Below are 22,125 nucleotides of genomic sequence, written 5' to 3' on the forward strand. Positions count from 1 at the left end.
CGCTGGGTTGCCCAAGGGCCTTGTGCACTTGATGAAAGCCTGCAACCCAGTTTTACCAGAATTTGTGACTTACAGAGTGGCTTGCGTTACTTAGGGCAAGCAGTCGCTGCAGCCATGCTTATGGAGTGGGTCTGTATTTGCCTGCACCCCACTGCCCCAGGGGCCACCGATACCACAGCAAGGTTATCACATGCTGATTGAAGGTGTGCTGCCCTAACTCTCCTCATCGCAGCTGCCACCACATCCTTACACCCTGCTCGCATCCCCACGTCTCGCAGTACTCCAGCCTCCAAGCCAATGCATCCATCACCTCCACCCTAGGGTCCTCCTTGAGCCCTTCACCTTCCCGTCTTCAGGCAGTGCCTCCAGCCCTGGCACAAGCCCCCAGTTAGGGCTCTTCTGTAATTGCCAGCAGCCTTTCCGCAGAGCGACAGCTCACATTCACATTGGGGTGGAGCTGAATGAGGAGCAGTCACCCCCCAGGTCCTCCATCCTGCCAAAAAAGCAATGTGCTTCACTCAAAAATAGGAGGAAAGCATTTGAGATACCTCTGATGTCCCCCAGGATCTATATATATTGTTTACTCTGCCGGTAATTTGCAGTGCCATCTGCCCCCCCAATACCAGATTTACTAACGGAGCCCAGGTTCAGCTCTTCCTCCATGGGGCTGAGGCTCTATGCAGGATTTTCAGTGGTGTCATGAAGCAGATTATTTTCCCCCCAAACCCCAAGGTGGAGCAAATAGCTGGATAACGCACTGCAGGGCTCCTCTCACCCTCCAGCTGGGAGCACTCCTGCTGCTTTCCCACCCTGAATCCAGAGGGAGGGAAGTGATGGGTCAGGATGCCCCGAAATCACACAGGAACCTGGAAAAACAACCCCTCCCCACCCCCACACTGGGTTAGGGACATGTTCCTCTCGACAAACACATTTTTCTCAGCGAAAAGGGAAGATTTTATTAAGTTAAAAGTTGAGGGGCGCAGCAGAGCAGCAGCAGCTGCCACCTTGGGAGGGTTGGCTCCAACGGGTGCAGTAGCAGCCTCACACAGCTCATCTTCCCCAGAAAGGAGAGACCCCGTGGTTCTCGGCTCCTGCCAATTCAGGTTCTTGAAGGAGCCAAATGACAGTCATGGAGAGAGCTCGATCATGCAGACGCTTGCCAAGGTCTCCTCTTTCAAAAGTCCCAGGCAAGCACATCCATGGCAGGCTGCCCTGGTGGCTACCTCCTATGGCTTGCACGTCTTCTCTGCAGGTCCCTGGGGGTGGCACAGGGGAGGGAGCATGGTCCTCGCCGTACATCCCAGGGGGACCGCGGAGACATTTGGAAGAGAGGGAATATGTGCCAAAGGTGGCTGTGTGGCCGGGAGCAATGGGGCTGGGGCAGGGGTGAAAACGAGATTCTCTTTTTTAGGTTAGAAAACAGTGGTGATGTAGTAAAAGTTTTCCCCCTCCTCTTCCCCTTCTTCCCAGGGGAAAAAATTCCTCTATAAAATATAATTTTCACATATAAAATCCTGAAGAAGGTGCATGTAAGGAGCCAGTCCAAACAACGTGTTCAGGTACACAGGCAAAAAGGGTTCATCATAAAAGCTTTGGGAGGGGAGTGAGGAGGCTGGGGGGTGGGTGGGATTCCTCGTCAAGGTGGTAACGGATAGGATTCAACCTCCCCCTCCCCACAAGTGAGGAATGGAGCAAATACAAAACAAGAACAGATAAACAAATGAAGAGCAGACCTAGAGAGAGACAAAACCAGAAATGGTTTAGGAAGACTCCACTGAGCACAGAAATGCTGTCCCTTTCTGCTCCCCTGGGAGATGGCTGTCTGGCACCCTGCTACAGACCCACTCATCTTGGTGCCCACCAGCAAGTGCTGGCGGAGCAGGGTGACCCCAATCCCGATAGCCACGGCATCCAAGCAAGAAGCAGGAGTGCTTCGGACAACAGGACGCCCTCATTCTTGTCACCCTGATTCCCTCCCCAGCCGCAGCACGGATGCCTGCAGGTGAGCGTGGGAGGAGGACTGGGTCTAGTCAGGGCTGCTTTGATGGAGACCTAAAATTTCCGTGCTGCCATAGGGAAACCCCTTCAAAGGTGAACGCAGCAGAAACATCACCTACGTAGGTAGCATATAACTGCCCCCATGCTGTCACCCACACCAGAGGACAAAGGCCAACATGAGGCCAGCTTCCACCTCCAGCTTGGTTGAGCAGCACTTGGTGCTGGCTGCAGGACCATCAAGAGCAGCATGGTGAGAAGGGGGCTGGTGTCCTTGGGAGGACATCAAGGACAACAGGGGTGTAGGACAAGAGGATGCAAGAGGCAGAGAAGGAAGGGTTTAAGACCAAAGTTTCAGTGCTGAGTGGAACCGGCAGCCTCCATCCCCCTGCCAAAGCAGGGCAGCTGGTCTCAGCCACCTGTGCCCGCAGGGGACCCCGTGGTACTCCTGGTGCTCACCGTTACTCACTGACGCTGTTGCACAGTGACTCCTTCTCCTGCAGAGCCGCCATGGCCAGGCGCAGGTGCTCCTTCAGCTGCTCAATCTCTCGCTCCGAGCGCACCTTAATGTGATTCAGCTCTGCATAGACATCTTGGTATTTCCCTGAGGCAAATCTCTTATCCTGCCAGGGGAGGGAGGTGAGTCAGCAGGTTTTAGGGCTGATACTAGAGAGGGGAATGGCAAGGAGAGCCCAGCGGGAGAAGGGCAAGCAGGTGAGGAGGGGAAAGCCAGCCCCAGGTTTGAAGCCCATCCCAATACAGGACACACAGAAACCATTCAGAAGACGACCGTGGAGGTAGTGCTTCCCAGACTCTGGGGCAGGAAGGAAAGAAGAGTCACTGGTCCCGCAGCAGCGGGGATCTGCAGCACCAAATCAAGGAGGCGATGTGGGCTTTGCTATGGTTCATGTGCATTTGGGCCAGCTGTACGGGGAAAAACAAACCCCATCAGAGGCGCAGGCCACTGAAAGGGCCGTACCAGCCACTTACACGGCAAAGAGCTTAAGTGAGAAAGTTATAAACTTCTGGGGCATCACTGAGTCTCAAAGCCTCCTCTTTCAGGTTCCCATTTGGCAGAGGTCTTTGAAAATCCCTCTGAAGGAGCTGCTGCCAGCGGAGGGAGCAGCACACCCAGCAGCAGTGCCCAAGGAAACACGTCCACCCAGCATGGGGACAACTAGGGGAAGAGAAGGTGGCTGGGGAAGTGGAGTGCTGGGCAGGCTTCACCCAGGCTTCCCACCTGGGAAAGAAGGGCTCCAGACTTATCTGCACTTATATGTACATACATCTGGTGAAACCAGCAGCTAAGTCTCTGTGACATTTCCCTTGTACAGGGTAAGTCTATGCTAGCCCATGCTGTTTGGAGCACGTGGCTGCTACGTGCTCGGGAGTGAGCAGGTATAAGGAGCACAGGTGACAAGAGTTTGGCTTGAGCATCCCATCAAACCCAGCCAAATCCTGATGACATGCAGCCCTGGTGCTCCCCTCCCCTTCCCCTCTCCTACTGCTTTCCCAATGGCTCCCAGAAAACACCGACCTTTTGCATCATCCGCAGCTCCTCCCGGAGGCACTGCACCTCTTTCTTTAGGTACTGGAGCTCGTTCTCCTTCACTCGCAGCAGCACCTGGGCCAGGGAGGGGGGAGAGGAACCAGAGGTGACTCAAGAGCCACCGCCTCGGAAAGGCCGGCGGGCCTCAGCGCAAGCGTGGTGGTGGAAAAGGAAGGAAGGGCCAGGAGGGCTGAGGCAGGAAGCGGCACAAGCGCCCCGGGAGAGCTGCGGTGGGGAAGCTTGCGTACCTCCTTCCTGCACCGGCCCGCTGCTCCATCCGGCACCTCCCTCCCACCCGCTCCAAGCCAAAACCGCCGTGAGGAGGAGACCCCCGGCACGGGGTGAGGATGGAGGCAGCAAGGCAGCCTGAGGGCACCCCCGTACCTCCAGCTCACATGAACTCCGCTCATTGTTGTGTGGAGAGCGGTCCCCAGAGCCCCGCGATGAAATAAAGCTTCGCAGCTTCCCAATCTCATCCGAGAGGCGGGTCTGCAGCTCCTGCAGGAAAAAATGAAAGATGTTAGGGTAGCCAGAGCATGGGCCTCTCCTCTGTCCTGACCTCTCCATCTTCATGCCAGCCCTACTCCAGCTTAGAGACCTCCTTGTAACCCCCTGCCCATATGCGACGGTGGCACCTACAACCAGCAGCAAAGAATACACTCACTGTATTTAACATCATAGTTAAGACAGGCCCACCTACAACCTCTAACTCTTAATTATTTTTCTTTCTGATGATAAAATCTCAGAAGGGAAGAAATATGAACAAATAGGGGAGTTTTAACAGAGGGGCTATGCCGTGCGAGGGAGGAACGCACTCCGTGGTCTTTGCTGGCAGGGAAAGCCCCTCTCTTGCCTGGTTTTTCCGGAGGAGCTCCTTCCCCTCCTGCTGACAGTGCAGCAGCGTCTGCTCCCGCTCCTCTGCCTTCTGGGTGAGCTCCCCAATTTCCAGGCACTTTTGGGAGTACTGTTCTGAAAGCACCTGCAGCTCCCGCTTCAGGGAATCCACATCCAACCTGTCAAAGAGGCACCAGCTCATCGCTGCCCCACAATCCTCGCTGGCCCCTGGCCACCAGCATCACCTTCCCCCCACCACAGGCAGCCTCTACCCACATCAGTCACTGGCACAAAATAATGCCCCCTGTGGACCAAGGCTTCAGTTCCCACCCTCCCACACACAAGCGTGGTGCTCCTTGGAGCTTCAAGCCATGCAGGAGAAATGGAGGAGCTTTCCGTAAAGAAAATAGAGGGAAGAAGCTATAGGGAAAACGGAGGTCCTATAGGGAAAATAGCCAAGCAGGGGATACAGCCCTACATCTCCAGCAGCCCTGGCAGTCACCGCTGGGCAGCCACCACCCCCAGGGAAGGAGCTGGAGAGGTGGCAGGAGGGACAGCTGGGGGCTATGGCCACAGATGGGGTGCGGTGACACCAATACAGGGTAGTAGCATCGGGCAAGGGGAGCGGGGAGGTGGTTTCTTACTGGTGCTGCTTCTGGAGGGCATCTGAGATCGAGCTGCACTGCTGGAAGCTTCGTGTCCTGCCCAGCTCCTTATTCATCTCCTCCCGGTGGGCTTTCTTCAGTGCCTCAATGGCTGCAGAGGGGGACAACAGAAGACAGGGGATCAGGCTGTGCCAGCTCTGGCATATCCAGGGAAACCACGCCAGGGAACCAGCCAAGCTCTCACTGCTGCAGGCTCCCAGAGCTGTCTTTGTAGGTTCCCCCTCCATCCCTTCTGCCCTCGGGGCATCCTCCACCTTCTAAACACACCAGGATCATCCTGACGCACCAAGTGCCGCCAAGGAGACTAATACAGGACAGCGTGGGAGCTCCCTGCCATCTCCGCTAGTTCTGCCTGCCTACAAGAAGGTGCTGAGCATCAGTATCACACCAGTAGGGTCAGCAGCGTGGCTCCAGATGACTGGGATGACTGGTTTCTTGCAAGAGACATTTGGGAGAGGCGGAAGGGACCCACCTCAGCAGGGGCACGGCTTGGTGTCTGCTCCTACCTGCTGCCGTTGCCGCAGCCTCCTCTGCCAGAAGCCGCTCCTTCTCTTGCCGCAACCGCTCCAGTTCCCGCTGGTGGTGCCTCTGGAGCTCCTCCATCACTTGCTGATGGGACGACTCCATCTCAGCCAGGCTGCGCTCGCAGGCCTCCTGCCATGCCGATAAAAGGAAGCATGAGGGACCAGGAGGGCAGGAGGAAGGGCTTGAGCCAGGACAGGCACCTGGCTGGGCTGACATTTGCCTTTGCAAACCTCAGCCGAGTCCAGGGCCATTTTGAGAGAAGTGAGACTGCTTACCAGGAGGGTCTGTTCCTTCTGAAAGTGAGGTGGCACTTTTATCACTGAACACAAACATTTGACAGGGCCATGCATCTTGCAACCCTCTCGTGCTTTGCAGAGGAAGAAATGTTCCTCTTGCTCTTCTTAAAACTGAAGCAGCAAGACAGGAACGTCCGTCCCTCTTGGGCCAAGAGCCGGGAATAATGTGCCTGACTCCCCAGTCCAGACTCTCCACCAGGCTGCACTGCCTGGCTGGAGGAGATCAACAGCAGGAACTGTGTCTCAGTATCTGCCTTTTAAATGAAGCAGCACTGCCCGCCCCCCCCCCATCAATGAAAACTGAGCCACTTCTCCTGAAAAGTGACACCCTGCACTGCCCTGCGGCCCTATGGGGGCTGCCAAAGAGCCCTCCCCAAAGCCTAACGGTTAGGGATCCTCCTCATACAACTCGCCCTCCTTTCTGACAGCTCTGAGCCCAAGGGGATGGTTCTTTCAATACCAAGCGCTGTGGTGTTACAGCAAAGCAAGTGCTTCCCACCTCAGATTGCACCTCCGCTCTCCCTGCGGACCCCGGCAGCACCGCCCCAAGCCCCTTGGAAAGGACTTGCTACCACCAAACCATGCCAGAGTATTATTTTAAAAAGCGTCTAAGATGTCAGCAAAGAGCCAAGAAGCCATTGCATTCCCTGACAGCCCCTTGCTTTCCCATTCCTTCCCCTGCTACTAAGGCAAAGTCTGCTATAAAGGGCACTGCAACACACTGCTGGAATGCAAATCCTTGCTGGCTACTCCTCCCTACTGAGACTGGGAAGCTGGGAAACTTCAGAGATCGACCAAAGAGGGGAAAAGACAAGGGATCAATTTGGTGATCTGCCCATGGGCTGGCTGCGAACCTCAGCAGACTGAGAGAGAATGAGCCCTTTGGAGAAAGGCCAAGTTTGGCCTCAGATGTGAAATGTTGGCCTTTTGAGCCAAGTTATTAGGAAGGTAAGGTGCCATTCCTCCCCACTCCTTTTGCTTTTTTTGACCATAAAGAAGCCTGTGAGCTGTCAATATTAAATCAAGATGACAAAGTGACTGGTAACTGGTTGGGCTGGGTGCCATGGGACTCATGGGTTTCTTTCTCTGGACTAAGTACAGCCGATCCACTGCAAGGGCTTTGCCAGCCCCAATTTCCTCCTCCACTCCCAGTATCTTTCAACACATATGGCACATCCTGAAATCCCCACAGTCTGGTGGAACAGCAGTCTCCCCCCAGGAAATCCCTGTGGGATGTGACCCTGCTTGCTTTGGACAAGTCCATGTCGGGGAAAATAAATAAACGAAGAGAAGTGAGAGGCCAAAGCCTGAGCAAACTGCTTTGCAGGCTTTCCCACGTGCCGTCCCAGCAAACAAACGGGCTGTGCTGTCAAAGTGACCTTCAGGGCTCGGGTGGCTCTGGCAGGGACACAAGCTCCCCAGGGCCTGATGCACTGCCTTTAACAAGGGATTCAGTAGCCCCTGTTAGCAAGAACCACATGTGGCAAGCTGCAAACCGCCGAGGAACATGCGGGCAGCTTGGCAGAAAGCTGCTGACCCACTCCTGCATGGGGGGATGGCTTGCTCCCCCAGCCCAGGCCAGCATCTCACCCACACACAAAGCGGGGCACAGATGCACAGGTCCTGCACCCATCCCCTAACTCTCCTCCTCTTCCTCTGCACCATTTATACTCTGGCCCCTTTAAGGCCAGGCAACACACACGCCTTTATGTAATTAACATTGATTACATGCAGGCCCAGTCAGGGTCACCATGGCAACCCAATGATTAGCGATACCTGCTCAGCAATCAGCAGAGTTCGAGTCCGGCATTTCCCTGTTTGTGGTTTGTGTGTCCAGCACCCCGCTCACCTGTGAGATGTACCCCCGGGGCACATGGCTGTCTCCCTGGGATTTCCCTGCCTCCTGAAGGCTCTCATTTCTGGCCCTGCAGGACTCCAGCTGCGCCCGCAGTGACTGGACCTGCACCAGGAAGGGGAGAGAGATGCTCAGCCAGGGGTGGAAAAGTGCCATGATCCAGCCGACGTGCCGACATCTGAACCCCAGGCCTAGCGATGGGGAGGACCATGCATGGCCAATGGAGACGTCTGCTTCCCATGGGAATGGCAGCCTGCCAAGGGACCAAACCAGCAAAGCCAGCCCCAGCCTGGTAAGTGCTGGCAAGGAGGGGAGGAGACATCCCAACTTCCAGAGGAGGATCTGTGCTGGAGGAAACCACCGTTGCACCTGTAGCTGGGAGGACAGACAAGCGCACAGCTCCTTTCAAAGGCTGGCAGGTGAAGCACTTGCAGGCTTGGGAACAGCCAGAGAAGAGAGGCTGCGGATGTACTCCCGGGAAGCACAAACTCCACACAAGCAGTGCCACCAACTCACTTATCCTGGACCAAAATGTAGCCTGGGAACCTCTCCAGGCATGTGAGAGCAGGTCTCTGGCCTCACATTACCCAGCTGCAAAAGCTCCCATGCACTCAAGGGGTGGCAAGTGGAGCCACAAAGAATGAACATCTCCCTGCACCTCTGCCTTGCTCTTCTGCAGAGCCTCCTGCTGCCAGGGACCACACTAAGGGGCCACCAGAATCCCAGTTTCAGAGAGAAGGAATGCTCTTACCTCCTTTTTCAGTGCTTCGTTGGTGTCTCCATGGCCCCCCTTGCTCTGGTTCAGCAGTGCTGTCAAGGGCACCCGCCTCGAGTCCTTCAAGGGCAGGTGTTCCAGCTCCAGCCACTTCTTCTCTATCTCCTCATTCAGCCGAATCCGCTGGTCCTCCGAAAGTGGGGGAGCGGGGAGGTCCTGCTCCCCTGCCTTGCGGGAAGAGTCCCCTGCCAGGCCATCACTATTTGGGACCCTGCTGTCAGGGGTCTCAAACCATTTCTGCCTCTCCTCCGAACCGATGGCCAGATCCCGCTCCAGCTCCTCATGCTTGGAAGTTCGGTTGGAGATCTTCAAGCTCCCTCTTGTCCTCTGTGGGGACCCCTGATTCCCAGGGTCCTGTGGCAAGGGAGACAGCTCCACGTAGTCAAAGGCATGGCGCTGCCCATCCACCTTCCAGTGACCACCCTTCGAGTTCCCCTCGGAGCCTGAGCCTGGCCGCTGCTGCTCCTCTGACCGGAGCAAGCCCTTCTGGGGGATGCAGTTACGGAAGGAGTTCTCCTTATCACAGTCGGAAAGCCTGAAAGCAGAGTGGCAGTGGTGGCTGGTGAAGGAGAGGCACTGTGCAGGAAAGGATGTCAGCGGAGGCAGCACCAACTGCCCAAGGCTCAGCCCTCGCTCAGCCCAGCCTTACAAAACCCCACCCCGAGTGCAGAGCTGTGCCTGTAGCATCCCATCCCTCGGGGAAACGGGCTCCCCCACAGGGTGGGGAGGATTTACCCCCAGTTCTAGCTACACTGGCAGCGAAACTGGGCTAAACTGACTTGGCAAGGCAAAAAGCGGGTGCAGGAGTGGGAGCCATCAGGCTCTCAACCCCTGCCACCAGCTGGTGTCTCCAGGCCACATTCAGGAGGAGCAGAAGGCAGGGGGACCACCAGGCAGGCAGGGCTGATCTGGGAGCAGCTGAATTTCCAGAGGGACCTTCCTGGTCCCTGCTTGCTGCGGTACAGGGGCAGCGAGACAGGGAAGAGGAGAAGCGGTGTGGGGCAGCTCTTACTTGGTGACATCCGGAGCGCTGACCGGGCGCACATTCTTCCTCAGGGCCTCGATCCAGTTGCGCCGGATGCCCGAGGTCATTGCTGACAGGGTGAAGACAGCATCTTTCGTCTGCAACAGGGAGGTGACGAAGGCTCTGTCAGTGCCTGGCGGAGGTGCAGGCAGCTCCCATTCGCTCCCCGAGACCCCCAGGCACCTGCTTGCATGGGTGGTGGACAGTACTAGAGAGGCCACCCGCTGTCTCAAAGATTCTTGGGGCCAGGTGGAGAGGTGGGAGTGGAGACACGCCCTTTGCGGGGAAGCCCATTACTCATCCTCCATAAGACCATCTCCAAACAAAGGCAAAAGAAACTTTGTCAGCACATTTGATCAAATGTGAGCTGGTGCAATCCAGCCGTTCAGCTGCTGGGAGCTGGGCACCAGCGCTGGGGTACAGCAGCAGGCCAGAGGGAAACCCAGACTGTGAAGTTCCCAACCCTGCACACCCACAGAAATACATTTTTTTTGTGCTGCCTCAGCAGCCATCTCCTGCTGCTACATCAAGTAGCCAAGGACAGGATTGTACTGGGGCCGGATCCAGGGTACAGGTTGTTACTCTGAGTATGGTCAGCCAGGCTACACTGAGATCTGCAGTGCTCACCAGTCCCTCCCCACAGCTCTAGAGAAGCTGCCTTGGCCAACAGGTCAAGTAAACACTCCTGGCGTTTAGCTTGGCTCCTGGGCCGCTTCCAGCACAGCCTTCGGCCAGCTGTGCAGCGCCTTCTCCTCCTCCTTCCTTTGCAGGCAGGCAGCGCTCACGTCCCTGAGCACTGCCACCCATACATCACCAATAAACTTTGCCAGGCCGCCATCCCAGCACAAGGTTTGCATGGCTTGCCTCTCGGCATCTCGGCACAGGGAAGGAGCGCATATTCCCACCCGGTGTCCCTTGGTGCCGCTGCTCTGTGTGGATGTGGCGCCAGACACTCACGTGTATCTGGAAGCCATAGTTGCGCTGTACTGCAAACTCCGTCACGTCTGTGCAGGAGCGGAGGTCGATTTCTCCATCGAGGTCATCAGCCTGCAAGCACAGCCACCCGCTAGGATGTCAGTGCAAACCCAGCTTTGAAAAAGCCCCTGTCACCTGCCAGCACCCTAACCAAAGCACAGGCCACCTCTGCCTTAACCCCACAGCTCTCTGGGAGGAGGAGGAGACCCAGCACAGCTCGTGTCTTTACAGGCTCAAAGCACTCACACAGCCCACATGGACTGGGGATGACAGAGGCCAAACACGCTACAGCTGAGTCCACCAGATGCTGCAGTCTCAGCTCCCCGGTACAGTGTGGCCTCTTTTAAGCCGAGGGGCAGCCAGCAGCATGGACAGAGATGTCCAGAGCCTGTGTCACCCCTTCTCCTCACCTCCCACCACTGACAGCCCCACCAAGCTTCGCCACCCCACCGGCCCGCCTTCAGACACCCATCCTCTTTGTCACCCCTTGGCAAAGAGCAGCTGCCTTTCAGGAGGAGAGGACGCTGCCGCTTCTCCCGGGAGCACACTGGCCACACCAGGGCTGCACTCCTCTCCCCCTGGCCATGTGTGCAGGGTCAGGAAGGACGAGAAGGCTGGAGAAAGGCTGGCTGTGCTTACCTCCTCTGCGTTCGAGTCCCGGTAATACCTCAGGCTCGAGTCGGTCAGAACGAACCAATGTTTCTTCCACTGCAGGCGGATCGGGCAGGGGGACGGAAGGGAAAAGACAGGAGGGAAATGAATAGGATGTTACTGGGGGAAGTGTAGGAACAGGGAGGGACGCTCTGCACTGTGACCTCTCAGCCTTTTCTTCCCTCTCCTCCGTGTCCCTTCCAGCCCCCCCTCACGCCCCTTGGCTGGGAGAGGGACGCTGGGTGAACCTCCGTGCCCACACACAGAGTGAGGCACCTCCACCAAAGGCTTCCCGCTGCCTTTCCCAGCAGGAGCGACCTCAGTGAGGAAGGGGGAAGAAAAACAGCTGCTCACCGGGGGATCTCTAGCAGCAGGGGCTGGGGGAAGAAGCAGACCCCCACCTTGGGCTTACCTCTCCTGGCTCATCCAGGATGGACATCCATCCCTTCTTGAAATTGAGGAGATCCGGCTGAAGAGGAAAGGATAAAACAGAGAGTTACTGTCTGGGAGCAACTCACAAAAGAGCTTTTCATGCCAGGGGGTGGAAGGCAAGTCCCCAGCAGCAGAACAAGTGGGAATAGCCTGGCACCGCTTTTAGGAAACTCATGGGGGTGTAGGACCCTGTGACAAAGGAGGACTGGATTTAGCTCGCAGCAGCAGGCCGTCATTCCTGTAAGAGGAAGCAGGAGACAAGGAAAGAGGTTTACAAAACATTAAAGGAAAATATGCAGCAGGGAGGTTTCCACAAGGTGCCTCAGAGGTATTTATTCAGAGAGGGGAAAGGCAGGGGCAAGGAGAGCAGGCAGAAGGGAGTGCTGCACTGCTTGTCTCGGAGATGGAGACAAAGTCGCAAAGAACCAGACAGGCCTTGTCCAAACTCTGGCCGTCTGTGCCTCAGAGCTACGTCTCTCTGCTAACTTCACCACTGATCATTTATTAAAGATGCAAGCAGCTCTCTACGGAACAGCCCTCACCGCAAATGTACAGGAGGCAATTTAACAGCTGTGAAAACACATTGCCTTTAAACGATGTGCCCTAGGGCAGAGAAGAAATCAGAGTCACAACCAGCGCTCTACCCTCTCCAAGACTCAATCCTCTCTGAGATGTTGGGGGCTCCTCTCTTACTGCCCAGCTCTTTCTGCTCCCTCCTGCTGCAGAGCCTGCCCTCTACCCAGCCTCGGCCACAGCTACTGAAGACGAGGATGAACAGAGTTTCACCCAGATCACCCCATGCTAGAAAGAAGCTTCCCCCTCTCCCCGCCTCCTCCTAACCTCATGCCACTGGTGTGGCATCCCAACCAGTTTATCTCCTTCCCAAGGTGGAGTGCCGGAGAGCTGACTCAGGGGAACCGCTGGCTTTGCCCTCAGCCAAACAGGCTCAAGCTGGTCCTCCTCCCAACGCTGCTGGCTCTGGAGAAGTTGCACCACCAAATAATTCAGCCCAATGCCTCTTCTCTCCCCAGGAAGCCAGAGTCTGCTGATCTGCCCCTTCCTCCGCAGCTGAACCAGGCGGGGACAGTGCCAGAGAGGTGACGGTGCCAGAGCTGGACCTCCCAGAGGTCTGTGCCAGACCCGGGGTAGCCACCAGTGGTCCCTGCATGCTGCAATCACCACCCGAAACCAAGCTGGTAAGAAAGGGTAGCTTGGCAAGCCGACAGCCACTCTGCACCCCCAGAATGAGCCTTACGGCTGGCTGCGGCTGCCCTGCAAGCCCAGCTCTCTGGCAGCCCAGCTGGGCTGAGCCTTCCCCTGCTTTCGTCTCCCCGAGCTGCCACTCTTGGGTTACACCCAAGGTTATGGGGCGGCAAAAGCCCAGTACATGCCGGCCCACCCTGGCACTCCGGCTATTGGTTCAAGCAGGCACAGGGAGGCCCGCCAAGGGGAGGGTCACCAGCTGCTACAGCTTCAGGCCCAGCCAGAAGCGTCCGACGGCGACCCTGAGCCGCCCGGGAAGGGAGGCAGGCAGGGAAACTGGAGCAAAAGGGCACAGGGGGCTCCCACGCCTCACCTTCCGCAGAGGTGATGGGCACTGACAGCAGCTGGAAGATGCGGGGGATGCACACATCCCAGTCCCTATGGACCCAGACCTCCCACCAGCCCCGCTGCCGCCCTGAAAAAGTGCCCCGAAACTTAATTCCTTCCCCGTGGCAGCAGCTCCACCCTTTTTCCCGTTACCCCTTCCAATCCGGTGACTTCAGCTCCAGCTCTGAACTGGGAGCGGCGGGAGGGAAGGAAAGGAGGCAAAACGTCAAAACGCAACCCTCCCCCCTCCCGGGACGCACGTGCGCTCAGCAGAAGAGAGCCGGGCAGGCTCCGTGGAGGCGGAAAAACACTATAGGGAGAGAGGGAGCGAAAGGACTCCTGGCTGGGGCTGTTGTACGGATCAGCTGGGTCTCGTCTTATTGAGGATTTACAATCCCAAAGCATTAGGCGCTGAAATAACAAACATTAATGGGATGTATGCCGCTGGGAAAACCAGCGCAAAGCCCTGCCAGAACTGCTGCCACTGCTTGCTGCCCTGTTACTGCCTCTGACGCAACACTGGGGCCAGAAAAAAACCCTGGAGGGCTTCTTCCAAGCAGGAGAATTGCACAGGGCTCCTGTTTTCCCTGCCACCCCAGATGCAGAGCCGCAGCTCTGGAGTTGGCTTTGAACTATTCTTGTCATAGCAGGGCCGGTACTGTAGGACAAGGCATCAGCTGGGGCTGCGGATGGCAAGGCTTCAGCTCTGGAGGCAGCGGCAGCAATTTTGCCTGGTTGTACCCATACCCACCAGAGTTATATGTTCAGCTCTGCAGGTGCCCAGGTAGAGGTAGCAGAGGAGGTCCCAAGCAGCCAGGGACATAGGTCACCTCTGGAAGGACTGGCTTACAAGAGCAGGTTAAGGAGAGGCAGCTGCCTGCTCTGGCTGAAGAAGGGCTACAGGGGAGGTGATAACAGCCTGCAAGTATCTGAAGAATGTAAACACCAAAGAAGGAAAGGGGATGGGGTGGGAGCGAAAGAATTGCTCCTGGGTGGTACAGAGGCGCCAGGATGGAGAAGTGGAGAAGAGGCTGCAGCAGGCTGAGAAAGCTCAGTGTCCAAGGGGAGAGATGGGATGGTCAGGTGTGCTCCTTCCAGCGCCAGCCTCTGCTGTCGCCATGCCTCCTGCTCTTCCCGCTCCCAAAAGCTCCTCAGGACTGCAGATCCTGGAGCACCGCCTCTTTTCACCTCCGAGAGATGGTGCAAGGGGCTCTCGGCCTCCCGGAAAGAACAATGTCTCCTCTCCTCCAAAAAGGGAACCCGCTCCACAAGGTGCGGGCCTCAAGCCAAAACACAAAGCAAAACCACTCCCAGGCTGGAGCACGCATGCAGCTCCCGAATCCATACGTGCTGCAAAAGCAAGTGGGCGACAGGCTCTCCCTTTCTCACCGCCCCCGTGCGAAACGCCGGTGGACACAGCCTGGCCTGTCACCTTCGTTACCCGACTCTGCTCAACAGTCTTCCTCTTGGGGCTGGCAGATGTCTGCACCAAGGAAGGCTCACCCCAGGGGTGGGACGCTCCCAGCCCCAAAACCGCATCAGGTTCCCACAGGGCGCAGGAGCTCCCCATGCCCAGGGCAATGTGGATTTCATATCTGACTGCGGTCACTGGTGCGGTGAGCTCGGCAGGCCTCAGCCCGGTCCACAATTACACGCAGCGTTACCTACCTCTATTAGATGGGGTGGTGCCAGCCGCTAACACAGTGACTCTACCGAGCGGCCACAGGGAGCCCTGGGGGGGAGCCCGGTGGTATAGGAAAGGGAGGCAAGGATGCACCGAGCCTCAGCCACAGCCTTGGATACCCGGCGGGGCCCGACTCCCCCGGGGAGCAGGGGTACCCGGGGCGGACAGGGAACGGAGGGACCCCGGGGAGACGGCGGCTGACAACTGGGGGCCTCCCCGGCCCTTCGCCCCTTCCCAGCCCCATGGGGTCCCGCCGAGCACCACCAAGGCCCGGCCGAGGGGGAGGAGAGCGGCCGGGTGGAAGACCCCCTCCCCCCAACCCCCGAATCCTGAGGGCCGGTCCCGACTCACCGTCATGGTGGGGGCGCCGCGGCCAGCGGCGGCGGGGCCGGGGCCGGGGCCGGGGCCGGGGTCGCGGCGGGGCCGGGCGCTGGCAGCCAGGGCGGCGGGGCGGGGCGGCTTCAGCGGCCGGGCGGCTTCCGCGGCCCCACCATGCCCGCTCCGCGCTCCCCCCTCGCTTTTTTCCTCTTTTTTTTTAATTAAAAAAAAACCCACAAGAAAAGGAGGAAAAAAAACCACCCCAAAACTTTTCTTTCCTCCCCCCCAAACTTCCTGGGAGGGCCCGAGCAGGCCAATGGCAGCCAGCCGCCACCGCCCCGGCCGCCCGCAGCCAATGGAGCCGCCGGGGCGGGCGAGGCCGTCGGGCCGCAGGGAAAGGGGGGCCGGCCCCGGGGCCAGGGGCGCTGGCGGCCGGCGGGACGGGGCGGGAGCGGTGCTGGGGCTGAGCCGCGTCCGCCTCTCTCCCCGCTGGCCTGGGCAAAGTTGAAGCCCGCGGAGGGACGGGCTGAGCCGCTCCTGCCCCAGGAAGGGACCGCCGGGAGCCCAGCGCTTTCCCAGGCAGGGTTTTCTTTCAGGCAGGGATTTTAAGCAGTCCCGATGTGTGTGCAGGCAGCGGGGTCCTCACCGTCGCTCCTGGAGCTGCTTGGTTTTATCGCCCGCCCCCCCAAACGAACCCCTAAAGCAGCGATTTGCAATCTTGGCAGAGGTGGTGGGGGGCCCGGTGCCCCCGGAAAGCCAGTCCGCATAGGGAAAGGGAATTGCTGGAGAGGGTTCGGGTGGAAAAGTGGCAGAGGGGTGTGCATCATGAAATGCCACGCTCCACTGCACAATTACGCTGAGGCGATGCTTCTTGCTGCAAGCCAAAGCAAACATGCCTGGCCCAGAGCTCAGCACTGAGGAAACCTGGGATAGATGGGGTGAAACTAGCCCCAGCTGTGCAGGTGGAGCTCAGGGCTCAGGCTCCCCTCCGGCCTGGGGCAGGGAGGTGAAGGGATGTCACCAGTTTCAAGTTTCAGAGGCCTTTGGGAGCCTCCTGCCTGGCTGCAGTTTGTCCCTGTATAAAGCACAAAGCCAGGCCCTAGCAGGGGACAACCTGGCCAAGATGACTGACGCACATGGAGGGGACTGGAGGGGATGGAGGCAGGCACTCAGGCACAGCTGCCAGCTACACGGGCTCCCAGGACACTTTCTGCAGCCCTCCAAAGCCACTCTTGCGCTATTTTTGTTAATCCAGGAACGCCAACACAATTGACCATATCTTCTTTCATGCTACTAAAGCCCGCTTCATCCCCGTAAAACCCTCAGTACCATCTTATCATCGGGCAATAATAAAGAGGAGAGCAGCTACGCTAAGATTTTAGTCCCAGGTCTCAACCCTCTCTGGCTTTAAAAAAAGGCTCTGTGCCTCAGTTTCCCCAACTGAGATAATGGGTGAAGGACAAAAGGAAGGGGGGGTGTTAGTGAGCATGGTACCCAGGAGGTCACGGGAAGGCAGCACCATGCTGAGCCCGCTCAGATCAAGGGCTGGAGACCCAGATGCTGCCCGCAGTGATCTCTGGGGAAGGGCAGCTGCCCTTCCTCACCATTCTCAGGGCCTGGCCCCTACCTTGTTGCACTTCTCACTGGCATTCGAGCGTGGCTGCAGGCTTCCCAAGGAGCTGGCACTGCTTTGCGGTGGGAAGGCACCTCCACCCAGCTGGGGCTGCAAGGACGGAAAGCAGGAGCTGAAGCCACGGGGGTTGAGTCCTCACCTCGGTTTCGCAGATCTGAGCATCCACCTCCTGGCGCTGGCCAGAGGGAAAAGCATCCTGCCTCCTCCCAGTGCCAGGCAGACAGCATGGCTCCCCTGGAGAAGCAGAGGATCCGGCGGAGCCAAGGTGCACAGAATTGCAACCCAGGGGACCCACCGACTCTATGCTCGCCAGTTTTACGCCTGGCAGGGTCCCCATCAGCTCTGGCTCCTGCTGTACTCACGTGATAAATGAGAAGCCTCTTGTTCCTCCAGTCGCTTTCCAATGGCTTCTCTGGGTTGTTTGTGTCTCGGGTGTGCTTGGGACCCTTCCGGTCATCCTCCAGCTGCTGTGCCGGACTCTCAGGCCTTATCCAGCTCTCATCCGGCTGTAGTCCTACATTCAGACATCTAGCAGGGCTTTTCCAGTCCCTTTCCAGCTGGCGCATCAAGTCCACATGGCACACGGGCTTCTCTTGGTGCTTCCAGTCTTTCTCCCATGCCTGTGCTTGGTGGGCATCCCCCCGGCCCCTCCAGTCATGCTCCAGTGGTTGTGTTGGGCTTGCAGGGTGCAGGGGCTTGCCTCGGCCTTTCCAGTCACTGCTGGTGCCCTTCCCGGGGTAGGAGGGTGGCAGTTTTTCCCAGAGGCTCTGCCAGCCGCATTTGGATGGTTTCCCAGGCCCCCTGAGGTGCAGCAGCTCCCCTGGTTTCACCCGTTGCCTCTCTGCCCCCCGCACCGGGCTGGGAGGGGAGATCTCCTTTTGGCTTCTCCACATGCTTTCCGTACGTCTCCCAGGACTGAGAGACCGTGGCGGCGGCCCTGCCCGGCTCAGCCTGCTGTTATCCAAGCCCTTCCCGAGGATCGCGGGGTGCAGGGAGTCCCCTCGGCTCTTTGCCTCCGGAGCTTGCCCTGTACCCTGGGCCTGCCAGGCAGCTCGGCCCCTCTCCAAGTTCAGGGGGCGGCTGGGCTCCCCTCGGCTCCTCCAGCTTTTCTCTGAGCGCCAGGGAGGGCTCACGGGCTCCCCTGCCCTCCTCTCTGACCGGCAGACTGGGCTTGTGGAGCGCGGGCTCTGGCTGCCTTTCTCCAACAGCCAGCCAGGGCTGGTGGGGCACAGGGGATCCCCCTGGTTCCTGCTGGCCCTCTCTGGATGCCGAGCTGGGCTGGATGAGCGCAGGGGCTCCTTGGGGTGTCTGCTGTGCTGCTCGAGGTGCCAGGAGAGCCGCTGGCCCTAGGGACACAGGGGAGAGAGAGCAGAGTCCTCTTAAAAAAAAAATGCCAGTGAGTGGGAACAAGACGGGATTAGGTCTAGGAGATGATTTTGTTAAGTAATTCCCCAGACAGCAATTGCATCCCTGTACACGGAGTCAGCCTGTACTGAAGAGAAGCCTCTTGCACCCAAAGGGTGAAGGGGCTGCTGCAGAGTCCAGGTCCGTGGCAAGGGGAGGGCTGGGAATACAGGGAAGGGGGAACAGGGGAATGGAAGAGAGAAGCATGTGGCAGAAATAGAGGAAAATATGGTAGGGAAAAGCAACCCAGCTTGGGGAGTTGGGATGGGGTCCCACCACGCGGGCAATCCTCACCTCCCTGGGCAGGCTGGGGCTGGACTGCCTCCGAACTAGGCAACCTTTGCCGCGTGGCACTGGGGTCTTGCCATCGAGCCGGTCCACGCGGCCCTCCTCCAGGGCCTGGAAGGCCTCCAGGGTCTCCGATTTCCTGTGGGCACACACAGTCTGTCCGGCTGCCGCGAGGCTCAGCTTGGAGGCAGAGCCCCCTTGGACCCTCCTCCCGCTGAGCCTGACCCCACAGACTTCCACCAGCCCCAGACACCGTGTGCACCGTAGCCTCTCCCTTGACCTGTCCCCATCGCTTCAACCACCCCAGCTTGTGTGTTCTGCTGCCTCACTCACATCTTCTTCACACTACTCCATAAGCTTCCCTCTATCTGCTCCTTCACATCTCACCTACCTGCCCCAGGATGCTTCCCTGGTCCCCCGTTTATGTCCCCTCCTGCCCTGTGCCACCCACACCGGAACCACTCAAGCCTCTCCAGCCAAGACCCAAGCAGCACTGGGGACTTCTCAGCATCCCCAATCCTTTCCTGTGTGGCTCCTACAGCAGACCCTGGATCCCTGGGGAGCCACTGACTCTGGGAGCAGGAACCACCTCTCTCCTTCCCCCTTTTTGCGGCTTGCCCCACTCTGCAGCACATCCTGTGGCTTCCAGGAGGCAGCTGGGAGGAGAAGGAGGGTGGACTACTCCCTCCACTTCTAGCGGTGCAGCTTCGCTCCACCTTTCCAGTGGCCTCTGCTGCCTGCATGCCGCACTGGGAGAGCTCCCCAGACCAGGAGGTGCTGAGCCTAAACCCAACCCTTGCTTTAAGGGAAATTTAAGCACAGCTTAAAGCTGAGCTTTTCCATCTAGCCCTGCTCTCTCCCTGAGGCACAGCGATTTGGAGGTGGGGGGCCCCCAACAGCATAGGGGTGTGAGCCCGCACCGCTTACTACTGCAGACACCCGTTGCTTCTCACCTGCGCTCGCAGCCAAATATCCTCTCCACCTCCACCCGGCCGGGGCTGAGCATGCGGGAGCTGCAGCGGTTGACAGCATCCCACTGGCCAAGGTGCTTGGGCTTGGGCAGGTTTGCCAACACCGTGTACTCCTGCCTCTCCAGCCCATGCTGCCCCTCCGCAGCCCCGCTGCTGGGGTGCCCGCGGGGCTCCTGAAGCCGTGAGCCGGCAAGGCGTTTGCCACTGCCCGCCGGGTCGCTGCAGGCCAGCGAGGAGCTGGCAGGGGCACGTGGCGGGGTGGATGCCCAAGGAGGGTTGGTTTTCCAGCGCTCCAGGGAGAAATAGCCGCTCTCTATGCAATGCTTCGGCCAGCTCTCCTCAGGCTTCTGGCTGGCGGGACGACGCTCTGGGACGGGGAGAAGGCCGTTACTGGGGGAGGCACGAGCAACGCGGGATGCCACCACGTCCACAGCAAAGCAGGTCTTCGGAGGAGAGCTAGAAACGGTCCAGGAGGGCAGACATAAAACCCAGACTCCCTCCAGGTGGGGTGGGAGCACTGGGACACAGTGCTGTGAGCCGAGGGCATGCCAAACCATGCAGACAGAGAATACCCGGGACACCCACGGTTCATGGTCAGCACACACAGAGATGCCCTCACATGGACTCTGAGCCTATCCCTTTGCATGGTGCCCACAGAGGTATCAAATGCCTCCTGGGACCAGAACTGGGTAAAGAGATGCTAAATCTAAATACAGATCTGCCGTGAACTTCAGAGACCCCCAGGTGGAAAGCAAACCAGAATAAGGATCTCACACGGGAGCAAACCAAGTGTACCTGCTTTCAGTGGGCAGATTTCTTTCCTAAAGCCCTGGGTCTCGGTTCTCACCCAGGATCCAGAGGGAACGGGCTGAGCCCACCTGGGTCTGTCTAACTGTGGGCCTTGTGGCTGCACCTCCTCCTTGTGGCCGGCGTAGCTCATCATGTCCTGTTTGCCTGATCCCAATGTGTTGTCCCACAACCGGGTCATTTCCCCATCCTGGGAGACAAGATAGGGCAGATCTCTGCAATAGGGACCGGTAGCTTTTGTGGGCTGGAAGGAGGTAAAAGCATATATGAGAAGTTACAGCCCATTCAGTCCAAAGCTTCTGGTAAAAAAAAAAACCTGGAGAAGAGCTGGGTGACCATAAGATGACCCCAGCCCAACATCAATGGGCATGGCAAGAAACAACATAAGAAGGTCTGCATGGGGGGGAATCCAGGAGCAAATCTCATATGCTCTTTAGGGAGAGAGCCTCCTTTGTGGGGACTAAGGGTCTCAGCTGATCTCCCGTTGCATCTCAGGACCTTCTGAATGTGCCCAGCAGAATTGGCATTGAAAGGCTGAGGGGGCTGGGGAGACCAAAATAACCCAAACCATGAGAGATCCCCATCTCACCCTGGCAAGCGCGGAGCTGGCTTCGGCACAGGTGCTGGGTTCGGTGCCGTTTTCTCTGTGCTCACCCTCAGCTCCCGGGCTGAGCCAGGGATATCCCCTGCTCTCGTGCCAGCTGTGGGGCAGGGAGAGAGGACAGCTGTTGGTCAGCACAGCCCACAGAGTTCAGGGGAGGGCAGCAGTGCCAGCAGCCCAAGCCATGCTGGCTCTCTATCCACTGGGTGAGCCCAGGTTGGGGAGCCCATCCTGGGGCCACCAGCCTTGCTCTAGAAGCAGTGAGGAGGAAGGAGACTCTTTTGGTGGCCCCCTGAGCTCTCCTGGGACAGCCAAGAGGAACTCGGTTACAGGGCAGGGTGTGGGGGTTGCTCAGCCCTTTTTCCCAGGCAGCGGTGTGCAGAGCATCAGGGAGAAGGCATCCGATTTCTCCCTGCTTGGCTTCCTGCTCCCCCTCCTCCGTTTTTCACACCAAGGGGGCTCATTGGAGCAGTGCGGCTCCTGGCTGGTACTCACCGCTCCGTCCCCTCCGCTGGGCCCACGCACACGTATACCTCGCATTGGGGTGCTAAAATGTGGAGGGCGTCCCAGGGCCCGCCTGGGTCTGCGTCGCTGCTGGCATCGCGTCCTGTGACCTCCACGGCATGCTCCTGCGAGAAAGAAGGGGATGCAATGGTGCTGTCAGCACGTCAAGGATCAGGAGGAAGGCTGCCCTTCGGAAATACCTGCTTCTTCTCTCTCCTCCGCGAGCAGCACGGCCTCTGGGGCTCTTGATGCCTCACCCAGCCCACTGTTGAGATTTTTCTCCTACTTCAGAGAGAACTAGCATGCTCCTATTTGATGCTGAATGTTGCAGGCATCCCAGAGACAGCACGTGTGGATGAGGGCTCAGGGACCCCCCCCCAACGTCAGCATTGATGCCGTGGCCACTCTCCCTTGCTGCCCAGATAGCCTGGGGAGAGGCAACGGAGCCAAGAGGGAGGGCAATTTTTGCAGGGAAGGCTGCAGCCCCAGCCTCTCTCTGTCAGGGCTTGCAGGCATCTCGGATTCCTCCCCAGCCCCATTACCTGCAGGGCTTATGAGCAGCAGGGAGGGAGGCTCTGGGGAGCCAGCTGTCCATGTCACCTTCCCTCCGGCGTCTTGCCCGTGCCGGGATTCGCTCAGAGGCAACAGCTCTGAGCAGATCACGGGTGAAGGGCTGAGGTAACCTTAGAGGGCCCAGGGCCAGGGGGAGAGAGGGAGGGGGCGAGAAAGAGAGAGGGAGGCTCATTACT

The 22,125-nt window shown here is 58.4% G+C and overlaps 1 protein-coding gene across 1 annotated transcript; it reads right to left on the minus strand.

The window, feature by feature from the left end:
* Positions 1 to 936: 936 nt before the first annotated feature.
* TRIOBP (TRIO and F-actin binding protein) lies at positions 937 to 15,226 on the minus strand. The gene is made up of 14 exons (XM_059816203.1): positions 15,202 to 15,226; positions 11,557 to 11,613; positions 11,133 to 11,201; positions 10,476 to 10,565; positions 9,507 to 9,616; positions 8,471 to 9,029; positions 7,714 to 7,824; positions 5,550 to 5,697; positions 5,023 to 5,134; positions 4,398 to 4,557; positions 3,929 to 4,042; positions 3,533 to 3,619; positions 2,455 to 2,618; positions 937 to 1,733 (listed from the first exon to the last, which is right to left on the minus strand). Exons 1-13 carry the CDS (start codon positions 15,205 to 15,207, stop codon positions 2,457 to 2,459), a joined length of 1,785 nt encoding a protein of 594 aa, XP_059672186.1. The 5' UTR covers positions 15,208 to 15,226; the 3' UTR covers positions 937 to 1,733; positions 2,455 to 2,456.
* Between the last annotated feature and the right edge of the window lie 6,899 nt (positions 15,227 to 22,125).

This window comes from Gavia stellata, chromosome 4 (assembly GCF_030936135.1).
Source record: "Gavia stellata isolate bGavSte3 chromosome 4, bGavSte3.hap2, whole genome shotgun sequence".
Classification (NCBI taxonomy): Eukaryota; Metazoa; Chordata; class Aves; order Gaviiformes; family Gaviidae; genus Gavia; species Gavia stellata.